This window comes from Macaca fascicularis, chromosome 14 (genome assembly GCF_037993035.2).
Source record: "Macaca fascicularis isolate 582-1 chromosome 14, T2T-MFA8v1.1".
In the NCBI taxonomy this organism is placed as follows: Eukaryota; Metazoa; Chordata; class Mammalia; order Primates; family Cercopithecidae; genus Macaca; species Macaca fascicularis.
Genome location: NC_088388.1, coordinates 71,470,179 through 71,482,982, shown reverse-complemented (window position 1 = coordinate 71,482,982; position 12,804 = coordinate 71,470,179). Strand labels below are relative to the sequence as shown.

The following is a 12,804-nucleotide window of genomic DNA, read 5'->3' as shown; positions in this document are numbered from 1 at the left end:
ACTGTAGAGGCTGTGGTGGCCTTTCATTCCTTTATCAGCAGAAGCTTTGTCACTTGTGTGGTGGGGGCCATGCTTAGTATGAGAATGCAGAGACCCATGCCAGGCCCTTCCCAAGGACATGGTGCTCCTTCAGCCATTGTCATCAGAGCCACAGAGGGGAGCTTCCTGGCAGAGGAGGAGTAGGGAGAAGCTGTGGGATGGCTCCCTGAGCTCCCCACTCCACCCCTTCCCCATGCCTGGGCTCCCATTGCAAAGACCCAGATGTGGGCTTATTCTGTCTCCTAGCCACAGGGAGTCACCCAAGGGTGTTCAGACCAACCCTTCATGAAAGCCATGTTCCACCAATTACCAGCCTTTCCCTGGAGAGCTGAGGGTTGTCTCATACTGGGTAGCCTCAGCCTGCCCTGGGGTTGGGGGGTGCTCACAGAGCAGTAAGCGTCACTGCCTGCATCCCCACACACCTGTGGTCTCTTGTCTGCAAGACACACATGCCCCTCCGTGCCCTTGAGCTGAGCTCTGTTGTGCACCACCCCATTTCCATCAGCCTCCTTTCTGACTTTCCTCCACCAACATTTCCTGCTTGGGCCTGTTGGAGGCCGCCCAAAGGCTGTGGACTAGGGCCGAGGTAAATAGGACTTTGGCTTGTCTTTTGAGGAAACAGGATCCCGTAGAAGAAATGAGATGAGCCTGAGCGGGGGTTGGGGGGTGACAGCCGGTGGTGAGACAGCCGGTGGCAAGACATTAGGGAAGGGAAAGGCCACCAAGGGTCTCTAGCCCAGAACCCAGTGCCCCCTCCTGCCTACCTGTCCTTGTGGATGGGAGGCAGCGTGTGTGCTGACTGGGCGAGCAATGGTGGGCCAGGATTTGGGATGGACAGAGAAAAGGAAGAGGAGGGGGAAGTCTCCCTGGGATGAGAAACACTGTACAAAGTCGAGGAGAAACCAGTGTGTGCTTAGGGACCAGACCTGGCCCCCCCTGGAGCAGAGGGTGGTGAAGTCAGTCAGGGCTGGATCACAAGAGACCTCAAATGCCAGGCTGAGGAGCTTGGCCTTGATCAGGAGGGCACTGGGGAGCCCTGCAAAGGTTTTGAGAGGGAATTCCATTACCAGATAGATGTCTTGAGGCCAGCCTGGCCAACATGGTGAAACCCTGTCTCTACTAAAAAAAATACAAAAATTAGCAGCTCCTAGGTGCAAGGCGGAGGTGGAGTAGAGAGGTTGACCTGGGATAGGGGCTGGAGCATGACCAGGGGAGCGGGAAGGAAGCAGGGGATGGGGATGGAGGGAGTGGACGGATGTGAGAGAATCTGCTGTCCTTTGGGACAGACGATACAGGAAGTGTAGGAGAGGAATGGGGCAAGGTGACTTTGAAGTGTCCAGCTCGGAGATTAGAAGTTTGCTAATGCCTTTGGGAGGCCGAGGCAGGCAAATCACGAGGTCAGGAGTTCAAGACCAGCCTGGCCAATATGGTGAAACCCCGTCTCTACTAAAAATACAAAAATTAGCCGGGTATGGTGCAGGTGCCTGTAGTCCCAGCTACTTAGGAGGCTGAGGCAGGAGAATTGCTTGAACCTGGAAGGCAGAGGTTGCAGTGAGCCCACATTGTGCCACTGCACTCCGGCCTGGGTGACAGAGTGAGAATCCATCTCAAAAACAAAACAAAACAAAAACCCAAAAAACAAAAAAACTAAGAAGTTTGTTGATGTCTTTAATAGGGAAAAAAGGTGTATTGGATGTTCAGTATTTGAATATGAGGGACCTACGGGTTGTTCCCAGAGGAGATGTCCAAGAGGCAGTCTGGACACCTGGAGCTCCAGGGAGAGGGATGGGCGGCAGGGGACACCCGGAGTTGTTGGTATGCTGGGAGAAGGCTGCATGCTCCGTGGGAGTGGGGTGGAGAATGAGGACAGGACCGCCGTCCTGCGAGGAGCATCCATATTGAGGGGGCGAGGATAGGGTGCACCAGTGAGGGAGACAGAGGAGGGGCCGTCTGGAAGGTGGGAGGGAAACAGCCGCACAGGACGGGGCGGAGGCGGGCGCTGAGAAGAAGCCTCCTTCTTCGATAAAGAGGTAGCTGAAGCCTGTGGAGCCTGCAGTCCTCTCAACGCTATGGGGGCAGCGCGGAGGCCGGATTCCAGAACTGCATCCTCCCATCGCTTTGGGCAGCCACCTTGCCTCCCAGGAGCATCCTTCCTCCTATCCCACCTCCAGTTCCCCAGCTAACAAAAAACGGTGTATCTTGACCCCCGGCGGGGCGGCGGGGCGGCAGGGCGGCGGGGGCGGGCCGGGCCTGCGAACACGGCTCAGCACCCTGGAGAGCGGCCGGTGACCGGGGCGGGGCCTGCGGTGGGGGCGGGGGTGCGCCGTCTGAGCACTCGTGCCTTTGGCTCTGGCTGGGAGCGGTCTTGCAGGCAGACAGTTGGTGGAGGAGGGAAGAACAGTCTTGGATTGTCTCCAGCTCTCTCCCCTTTATGCACCTCCCCCATCCCGGCACTGGCCTACAGGAGCCCCTGTCCCAGCATTTGGGGCTATTACTCTCCTGGCTCCATCAATTCGACGACTTCAGGGAATGAGATGGGAGGAGAGGGACAACTGTTTACTGGGAGCTTTTCAGACATTCCCAAAACCTCACAACCTTTTGAGCTTGGAATTTGTGACCCCATATTTCAGATGAGGAAACTAAATTGAAGTTCAGGAAGGGGAAATACCTTGCCCAGGCATGTGGCAGAGCTGGCATTTGAATTCCACCTGCTGGGCTCTAAGTCCTGAGTGCCCATTAGCCCTTCTGAGTCCTGAATCTTGCATTTTGTTCCTGCAGACTCTCCAATTCTGGGTGACTATGGAGTCTAGTGTGGCAGTGGGATGGGGAGGAGACCTTCCCTTCCACCTACTTGCTTGAGTGTATTCCCAGGAGATTTCTGAAGATGGGGCCACCACCATTGTTTTTAGAGTGGGAAGGCAGAAAGGAAGCTGAGGGCCAGGTGAGACCTCCTGACACCTGCACCCACCCACGCCCAGGAGGCACCCTCCTTTGAACTCTTCTGACCCAGCTTCTTGTTGCCAGGTTCCTCCAGCCCCTGAGCAGGTTTCCAGGACATGAAGGGGAGCTGTGAGGGACCAGGACTGGCCATGGTCCAGGACTGCAGCTTTCTGAGCCCAGAGAATGCCTTCCTAGCTGTCAGGAATGGAGCGGCGAGGCCCCAGTGATAGGTGAGGCAGAGAAGCACAACATGAGTTCTGGGCTGGCTCAGCTGGTTTACAACCAGCCTGGGCCTCGTTCCCTTTGAGAAAATGGTTTGCCCAGAGTTCAGAGATCTAAACTTCTATAATGCCTTCTGGGGCCACAGTGGGAAGCAAAGACTCCTCACATTTTCTTTCCTGACACTTCCCAAACCACAAGACAATGGTTTTCTGCAGCACCCAGCCTGGACAGGCCGTATACACAAGCTCAGTCATTTCTGACCTTGCCCCGTCCACCATGCACCCCCATATTCTTCAGCATGGGTCAGGTTTCTCTTCAGCCTCAGGGACTTCTCTGCTTGAAGCCTGTTGTGTGGGTGGGGGGTATTTTCCCCACAGCTCAGAGAGATGCAGTTGCTGTGGAGGGTTTGCTCTAGCTCCTCTACCCTGGAATATACCCTGTTCTGCCTTTAAAGACCCAGCTTGGACCCTCTCTTCCAGAAATGCTTGCCAACCCTCCCCAACTGGGTCAGGGGTCCCTCTGGGCTTCACAGACTCTGTGCTTCTTTCTGTCACAGCCTGCAAGTCTCCCCTCCCCATTCCCCAGCCTGAGTGCTTCTCTGAGACAAGGGATAGTGTGAGCCATGGGCTCAACCACTGGTAGGCCAATGAATAAGTAAGTTCATGGTGAAGCCAGGATCCAAATCCCCATTTCCTGCTTCAAGGTGTGGAGCTCTTTCTCCTGCACACAATAGCAGCTCTGCTGTGACAACTCCCTATCCGTCCTAGGCCCTAAAATGCCTCTATTTCACTAGGTTATAGCTTTATCCTAGGGAGTCCTCTTTGGAAGCAGGGTGGGGGTGCAGCAGGCCTTCCCCCATGCCTATAGTGTGTGGGCAGGGAAGGCCATGTGGGGCAGGTTGTGGCCTAGGTCTCCACAGATCCTGGTAGAAGTCCATGCTCACACATCAGCTCCAAGTCCCAGCTAAGTCAAGCCACCAAGAGGTGGGCCCTGTGATAAGGCTCTGAGTCCAAAGGCCATCAGTAAAGCCCCCTAAGTCTTCCGTGGACCCAGCTCCAGGCCGGGATGCACCCTAGGACATGATACACACCGGGTGAGGGAGCCCAGAGGAGAGGGCGGCTAGCTGTGCATGGAGGCCTGATCTCTCAGACTCAGGGAGGGCACAAGCGTGTCACCTCATCCTGAAGGCTTCTGTAGTGGGGCAGCAGAGGGTCTGGGTCTGCTGCCCCTGGAGTTCCCAGCCCCATCGTAGCCCATGAGGATTGTAAATCCCTCATCCTCTCCCCTCTCTCCTCCTCTGTCAGCCACTCCCCTCTCCCCCTACCCAGCTCTCTTTCTATTTCTGCCTCTGATTTTTTTTCCTTTTCTGTCTTTGTTCCTCTGTGTATGTGTCTTTCCCTATGCCTCTCTGATCCCTTTGTACTTCCATCTTGATCTCTCTGAGGCTCTGATCCCTCTCTCCTCTCCCTCTTCATGTGTTACTGTCCCCCTTCCTGTCTGTGTTTATCTCAGTCTCTCTGTGTGTGAGTCTTTTTTCCTCTCTCCCAGTCAGACTCTCTCTACCCCTCCCTCTCTCCCTCTCTGTCTGGGCCTCTCTCTGTTCCTCCTCCCTCCTCCCTCCCCCTTCTGCATTATCAGACCTGCTCCAACCTCCTCCCAGAGCCAGCCGAGCAGCAGAGGCAGTGGCAGCGGGAGAGGTGGGAGCAGCGGGGCAGCAGAGCTGGATTGGGGTATTGAGTCCAGGCTGAGTCGGGGGCAGCCCACTGCTCTCAGTCCCTGTGCCTGCTGGGGGTGCCCTGCCCGGAACTCCAGGCAGCGGGGACAGGGCGAGGTGCCACCTTAGTCTGGCTGGGGAAGCGGACGATGAGGAGTGATGGGGCAGGCATGTGGCCACTCCATCCTCTGCAGGAGCCAGCAGTACCCGGCAGCGCGACCGGCTGAGCCGTGAGTATAGTGAGGGGCTGGGGTGGTGAGCGGCTGTGAGAGGTGCCACAGACAGGGTCCTGGGAGTCCCTCCAAGGAGCTGGATTTGGCATGGAGCTGAGCCACGTGGAAGGATCGATCCTGCTCCTGGGCACCCCTCCTCCCCGCGTTGCCAGACTGCAGCCTGGGGTGGGGGCAGGTTACCTCTGAACAGGATGAGGGTGCCTAATGTTGACCTAGTAGGTGATGAGGCTGGGGTCCCGTGGAAGGGGCTGCTGGTTGGAGGAGGGGCTGATAATAAACCTGAACCATCTCTACAAGGGCTGAGAGTATATGTGGGGAGGGGGAGGTCTGCCAAGGAGTTGGGAGGAGCTCTCGGGGCTGCAATAGGCTGGTTCAGGACCCTGGAGAGGGAGAGTGTCTTGGCCCACCAAGGCTATGTGTGTGTGAAGGAAGTGGGGAGGGGGAAAGATGGAGCAAATATGAATAAGAGTGGCCCTGGAGCAAGAGAGGGTCAGAGGTAACCACCTTCCATGGAATTGGGAATTGGGGTTCAGGGACACCACTTTATGAAACTTTACCCCAAAGCATCTGTCCCAGGATAGGGTTCTACAGAGCCAGATAGAATGAGGTGCCAGCCTCGTGTGTGTCCATGTGCAGGGGGGTGCATGTGCAAGTGAGTGGGGGGCTCCATGGAGACACCCCTCTACTAAAGACTGCTGAGGTGGCAGGCAGGGTGTGTGTGTGTGTGTGTGTGTGTGTGTGTGTACACATGTGGAGTGTAAGGGACATGTTGGGTGTAGAAGGGCCTGTAGAGCTCTAGGGTACCTTGATGGTTGGATGCAAAGCAGCCTGTCAGAGTTTGTGATCATCCTTGTGTGACTGAGAGTTTATTTGCACGTGTCTGAGTGTGAGTGCAGGTTGGTCTGCATATGTATGTAGGTGTGTCTTTTAGGTTGCATTTGTATGTTATGTGTGTTGTGTCTGCAAAATAGAGTGAATCAGTGTGCATTTGTATCTGTTCCATGTGCATTCATGTGTGTGTATTTGTTAGTCTGTGAATAATAGCATTGCTGTGTGTGGAGGTGGATATGGCTCTGTGCGTATAAGTATTCTGGTGTGGGTGTGTGATCATGGTGCTAGTGTGTATATTGGTGCTTCTGTGGCTGGTGTGTGTGTGTGTCTATATGTGTGTGTTCATCTGAGTATGTGTGGGTGTCTGTTTCCTTCCCCCTGGCAATTGATACAGCTGGGACACCATGGCCCACTGAAGCAGGGCAGGGAGGGGCTGAATGTATGACCACCTCTTTGAACTCAGGACAATTCATTCTACACCCTGTGGGAGAGATGCAGAAAAGAAATAGGCAATAATGACTCTGCCCTCTGGGGCTTCCTAAGCTTCATAGACATAAAATAGCTTGAGAATAATTAAGCAGTAGAGATCAACGTCATGCTAACAGGTGGGGGTGGGGTGGGAACTGCATAAGCAAAGGCCCTGGGCTGGGCTAGGCATGTCCTGGAGCAGTGAAGATGCTGTACAGAGTAGGGGCAGGCAGCAGCCACATTCTGTAGAACTTTGAGATCCAGGACTCTTAGACTTTATCCAGAGAGCCCTGGGGAGCCCAGGAAGGTTTTGTATAGGGGAGAGACATGATCAGATTTGGGTTCTAGAAACCTGCCATGGGTCAGGCATGATGGCTCATGCCTGTAATCCCATCACTTTGGGAGGCAGAGGCAGGTGGATCACTTGAGGCCAGGAGTTCAAGACGAGCCTGGCCAACATGGTGAAACCCCGTCTCTACTAGAAATACAATAAAATTAGCTGGGTGTGGTGGTGTGCACCTGTAGTCCCAGCTACTTAGAAGGCTGAGGCATGAGAATCGCTTGAACTTGGGAGGTGGAGGTTGCAGTGAGCTGAGATTGCTTTACTGCACTTCATCCTGGGGGTGACAGAGTCAGACTCTGTCTCAAAAAAAGAAAAAAAAAAAAAAAGGAAAAGAAAGAAACCTGCCTCGGTGGCATTGTCTGGTTGAGAAAGAGGTGGGGCCAGGAGGCTAGAGTGGAGGCCAACCAATACAGGGGTCAGTGAGTTCTGGGGCTTTATGAGAACTTGGGAAAGGCTGAATAGATGAGGATAGGGAAGGGAGTGTCTAGGTGGCTCAGGCTTGGACTGGGGTGGGGGGTGTAGTGCAGACACCTCAGTAAGTCAGGATCTCATGAGGGAAAAGGCTCTTGGAAGGCTCAGGAAAGCTGGGCGTGGGTGGACTGAGGTAGTGGGAGAGATCTTTATAGGGTTTCTAGCTAGGATGCAGAGGGTCGGAGATCATGGAGCCATCTCTTGCCAGACAGGGAAATTGAAACTATGGCTTCATTACCGTCCTCTGGCTGCAAGGCTGGGGCTCAACCTCTTCATCAGACCTTACCATCAGTATCATTCTCCTTCAGGCCCTGCCCAGAACCTCTTGGTTGCTGAGCTTGGTCAGCTCAGTGAGGGTTAATTGTCTTTATGCTCCCTGCACCACCACCCCCCCGCAGTCATTCCCCTTGCCCACCAAGCAGCTCCTGCCACTCTTCCTGCTTCCCACTCCAGCCTCCTGTCTCCAGGGACTGCTGATGGCTTGGCTGGGATCTAGCCAAATGGTGGGGGGCGGGGGGTGGGAAAAGCTCCCAGCAGTCCTCTACCCCTAGGTCTTAATGGACTGGGAGTCTCACCCTCGGTCATGCTGCTGTCAGGCCAGGCTTGCGCTCCCCGGGCTTCTGCTGCTTGGGCCTGTGAAATCTCCCAACTCAGCATGATTCCATTCCTGCATTCATTCATTCAACCACTCAACAGGAACTCCTCAGTAGCTGCTTGGTGCCCACTTGTCACTGGGGACACAGAGCAAACACTGACTGAGTCCCTGTTCTCAGGGAGTGCCCAGTCTGATGAAGGAGAAATAAGTGGAAATTCGCAACCCCACAGGGTGAGCAGTGGTGTGTAGGAGGTGGGGAGCCCACAGCAAGCCCGGGCATCAGAGGAAAAGACATTTGAGCCAGAGCTTGATGGATGGGTAAGAATTGCACAGGCAGGGAAGAGCAGAGGGAACAGTTTGTGAAGGTGGGTAGGAAGGGCACAGGGCTAGGCACCTGACTCAGTGCACCCTCCAGGTGGGAGGAGACAGTAAGGGCATTTGGGTCATTTTCTAGCAGTTGTTTTACTACTTTCTACAGCTTGCCCTGCAGATCTATCCAGCCTGCTGTTTTTCATACCCCTAGACATGGGATGTTCATCTCTTCCTTCCTGGGCAGCCCTTCCCTTGTGGTGGTTATATCTGCCCTGGGTCTTCTCTGCAGGGCCCAGCAACTCCAGGCTACCCAGCCTGGCCTTATGTCCTTTCTCCATCCTGTGTTACTGTCCCCTGAAGTAGGGCAGGCTGGGGCACAATGATCCAGGAGTGGCAAGAACACATCTAGGCAGAGAGTGGGAGAAATGGGCAGCCTTTATTAACAAAAAACTGAGATGGGTGCAGGCCCTGACTCCTCTCCAAAAATAATGATAAAGAAACAGGCATGGCCAAATAAGGGAGGGAGGACAGACAGCAGGAAGAACTTCCTACCAATGCAGAAGGGCTGTGAGTCTCTTGGCTTCATGAGAGTGGGCTGTGCGTGTGAAAGGGAAGGTCTCAGAGGACAAGAGGGGGAATTGGAGGCAGAGGCACTGTCAGCCTCTGACTCTCCCATAGGTGAGTGAGTAAAGTCATCCAGGGAGAGGGAACTGGGGATGGGGAGCTGAGAGAGACAGGGGAGGGGGATCGGGCCTCATCATTCATTCATTCAGCAGCCGTTCACTGGCCCTACCAAACATGACCCCCTGGGTGCAGATGGACAGAGCCAGTGACCACGTGGATGGAAGCTCTGAGTTTTTCCTACCTGTGCCAGTGTCACAGGAAGATATTTAGGAGGAGGGGCCACTGGGGCTGGCCTTACAAGGAAGAGGCACTTCAGGCTGAATTGAAGGACAGCACCAGGAAGGAACACCATGTGCAAAGGCCTCAAGGTGAGGCGAGCACGATTTTGTTTACTCAGCACTATAGGAGTTCAGAGTGGCCTAGGCAAGAAGTGCCAGGCTGGGGGGAAGCCCTGGGCAGTGGTGGAGCAGAAGAGGAGTAGGGAATTGAGGCTAGACTGTAGGAAGCACTTTTTTCCATGAAGGTGTCTCCAACAGGCTTGATGTGTAGGTATTATTGTAAGTTTTCAACTTCTTGGTCTCTCCTGACCAGGGCCTGCTGAAGGGCCCAGCCTTGCTTGAGAAAGGGGTGTTCAGCGAACAAAAGAGACCCTGGAAATGAGAGAGAAGCAGTGGCTGAAGAATGTGGGCCCCTTCCAGTAAGTGGCATGCAAACAAATGTAAAGTAACATGCAAATCAGCTGGCTAGGGCTTGGCAGCTTTGGTTGGAAGAAATGAGCCATCACCCCTTCTTATGCTGGCCTCGCACCCCCTCAGCCCCAGCCTCCAGGACAGCCAGAACAGCCTTGTCTGCTCCTTGGAATGCCCCAGCTTTTCTGAGCCACAAGATTGTGGCCTCCAGGGTGGGGGCCATGGGCTCCCTGTCAGCACCCTCACCCTCCCGAGAAGTCGATATATTTAGTAACAGGAATGTTTTCACACATTTATCTGCTATTGTTCAGCTGCTTGCTCCCTGGGAAAGGCCAGGTCCCCAGTGACGTGACCCACTTCTTGAAGTCCCTGAAGTCACCCTTCTCACTGCCCCCCCACCCCCGCCGAAAAACAGGAGGCAACTGGGGCTTGGTGCAGCAGAAGAGATTTGAGTCAAATATCTAGGAGGACTTCCCAACAGTGTAGTTGCTGAGATGTGTGGACCCCGGATTTCTGGGCTTTCATTCTTTGGATGGTTGCCTTGGCCGCAGAGAAGGCTTTGAAGATAGAGCAGAGAAGGTGGCAGACAGGCTTATGCTCAAATTTCAGCATACTGAAAGATGTACTGTTACTCTGTAGCTGTGTGGTCCTGGGCAAATTACTTAACTACTCTGAACCTTGTGTGAATAGTGGGTTGGAGATAATTATCCTTTCTGGGCAGGATGATTGTGAAGAATCCGGAAGTGCAGAGCTTAGTCCCTGGCATGCAGCAGGTGCTCACAAAGGTTAGCTACTGTCATTATGAACCACCCACGATCAGCCCAGCTGCACTTTCAGAGAGATTTAGTGGGGCCTGAAGTGGGAGAGACCAGAGCTAGGAGCCCAGGGCTGTCATCGTGTGGGAGGGACCAGGAGGCCTGAAACAGAGCTGTGGTTGTGGCTATGGTGAGAAGCACAAAGCTCTGTGGGAGGGACCAAGGTATCTCAGAGAAGTGTGGCTACCTCATTAGGTTGTCTAAGACCAATCCCCAGATAATACAATGGAAGAAAGGGCTTGGTGAAGAAGGGGTTAAATCTGTGGCCACGCCCATGCAGTCTGTGAGCCATTCTGGGAGCTGTAGTCTGTTGTTAAATTGCAGTAAGCATAGTTTGTATTGCCTCTTTTGATCCAAATCCACACCCCGCTGCCAGGGCTGGCTGAGGGCTGGCTCTGGTGGGTGCTGGTCTGTGTGGGGCCCAAAGGTGAAGCAGCATCAACCTCTTCCCTCAGGGAACCCCTGGCTTGCTATGTGTTTGGGGGGTGCAGGTCATAATTACAACTCCTCACATGTTTACACAGAAGTTTACAGCTTCCTGAGCACTGTTTCCACATCTATGATCTCATTTAATCCTCACCACAAACCCAAGAGACTGCTGTTTTCTGGATGAAGAAACGGAGGATCCAGGAGGGGAAATCGCTTGCCCACAGGTATTCAGCTAGTGACAGTGGAACCAGACCTGCGGCACAAGTCTGTCTGCTTCCAGAGCTCCTGCTCTTTCCATACATTACTGTTCCAGATGGCAGACAGGCAAGATGTGGACAATTTAAAGTTGGATGTGAGACATCTCAGCAGAGGAACAGCTGAGCAGAGAGCTGCTGATTCCAGGCCGAGAGTTTGGACTTTGTGTTGTGGCCCACCAGGATCCACCCAGGGGTTCTCTGATTAGAGCTGAGCTTTGAGAGAATTGATCTTGCAGCCTGGGCTGAATGGATTGAACTGGAGAAACCAAAGTCAGACTGAGGCTTCTAAATTCCATCCTTGGTGCACCCAGCACTTTGGCTCCTCTCCCTCCTCCATGCTGCTTCTCAGTTTCTTCCTCCTTCTCAGTTTCTTCCTCCTCCTCTCCTTCATCTTCTTCCCCCAGCCTTTTTTTTTTCTTTTTCTTTTTTTTTTTTTTTGAGACGGAGTCTCGCTCTGTCGCCCAGGCGGGAGTGCAGTGGCCGAATCTCAGCTCACTGCAAGCTCCGCCTCCCGGGTTCATGCCATTCTCCTGCCTCAGCTTCCCGAGTAGCTGGGACTACAGGCGCCCGCCACCTCGCCCGGGTAGTTTTTTTGTACTTTTTTAGTAGAGACGGGGTTTCACCGTGTTAGCCAGGATGGTCTCGATCTCCTGACCTCGTGATCCGCCCGTCTCGGCCTCCCAAAGTGCTGGGATTACAGGCTTGAGCCACCGCGCCCGCCCCCCCCCTTTTTTTTTTCTTTCTTTCATTTTTTTTTTTTTTAGTAGAGACAGTGTCTTGCTGGCTGGAGTACAGTGGTGCCATAATAGCTCACTGCAGCCTGGAATTCCTGGGCTGAAGTTATCCTCCCGCCTGGGCCTCCCAAAGTGCTGGGATTATAGGTGTGAGCCACTGCACCCAGCCCATCTTCCTCTTTCTCTCCTACTCTTCTCTGCCTCAGGCTGAGGAGTGATAACTTATACCATAAAGCTGTGCTGTAATATCACATGTCTCAGAAGGGGGTGCTGTCACATACAGTCCATTCCAGCCTGAATCTTCCTTATGTTTGAAGGGCCAGTAGAAGTGTTGGACAAGTGGCAGAGATGAAGGATGGAGAGAAGGATAGCCCATTGTTCTTCACCTCCATTGAGCCCAGGATGAGAGGGCCCTGCTGAAATGGCGTTGGGAGGAATGAAGGCTGAGGAGAGGTTGGACCCCAATCAGACAGACCTACTGAGTTAAGCCAGAGGAAATTTTCTCCTCATGGTTCTGTGACAGGCTAAGATTTAGAAATGCATCTAGAATGACATTGCATTTGGGGTCTGGGTTTCTTTTGGGTCATGACTTGCTTGATACTGAGGCGTTGGGGATATTGTTTGGTTTATTCATGTCTGTGTCTCAGTGTGTGTATGTGTACCTGAATGTGAGCTTCCAGTTGTACATGTGTGTATGCTGGTCTGAGAGGGTGAGAATGTGTGGGTCAGTGTTCGTATAAAAGTGTGAACATACTCATATGCGTGAGCATGTGAGTGTCCTTCTTTAGTTTAGTTTTGAGACAGGGTCTCACACTCTCACCCAGACTGGAGTGCAGTGGCACAATCTTGGCTCACTGCAACCTCTGCCTCCCAGGTTCAAGTGATTCTCCTGCCTCAGCCTCCCGAGTAGCTGGGACTACAGGCATGCACCACTACACCTGCATAATTTTTGTATTTTTAGTAGAGGTGGAGCTTCACCATGTTGGCCAGGCTGGTCTCGAACTCCTGACCTCAAATGATCCACCCACCTCGGCCACCCAAAGTACTAGGATTACAGGCATGAGCCACTGCATCCAGCCATGACTGCA

At 53.6% G+C, this 12,804-nt stretch overlaps 1 protein-coding gene across 9 annotated transcripts in view; it reads left to right on the top strand.

The window, feature by feature from the left end:
* The first annotated feature begins 4,859 nt into the window (after positions 1-4,859).
* The window catches only part of PDE2A (phosphodiesterase 2A), a 99,958-nt gene continuing 92,013 nt past the window's right edge, over positions 4,860-12,804 (top strand). For all 9 annotated transcript variants that reach the window (XM_074014642.1, XM_074014637.1, XM_065529591.1 and 6 more), the window contains exon 1: positions 4,860-5,145. Coding sequence is in view for 3 of the 9 variants with exons in the window: in XM_065529591.1 (XP_065385663.1) it covers positions 5,075-5,145 (71 nt within the window). In the remaining 6 variants the exon portion in view is untranslated. The remainder of the gene's footprint in view (positions 5,146-12,804) is intronic.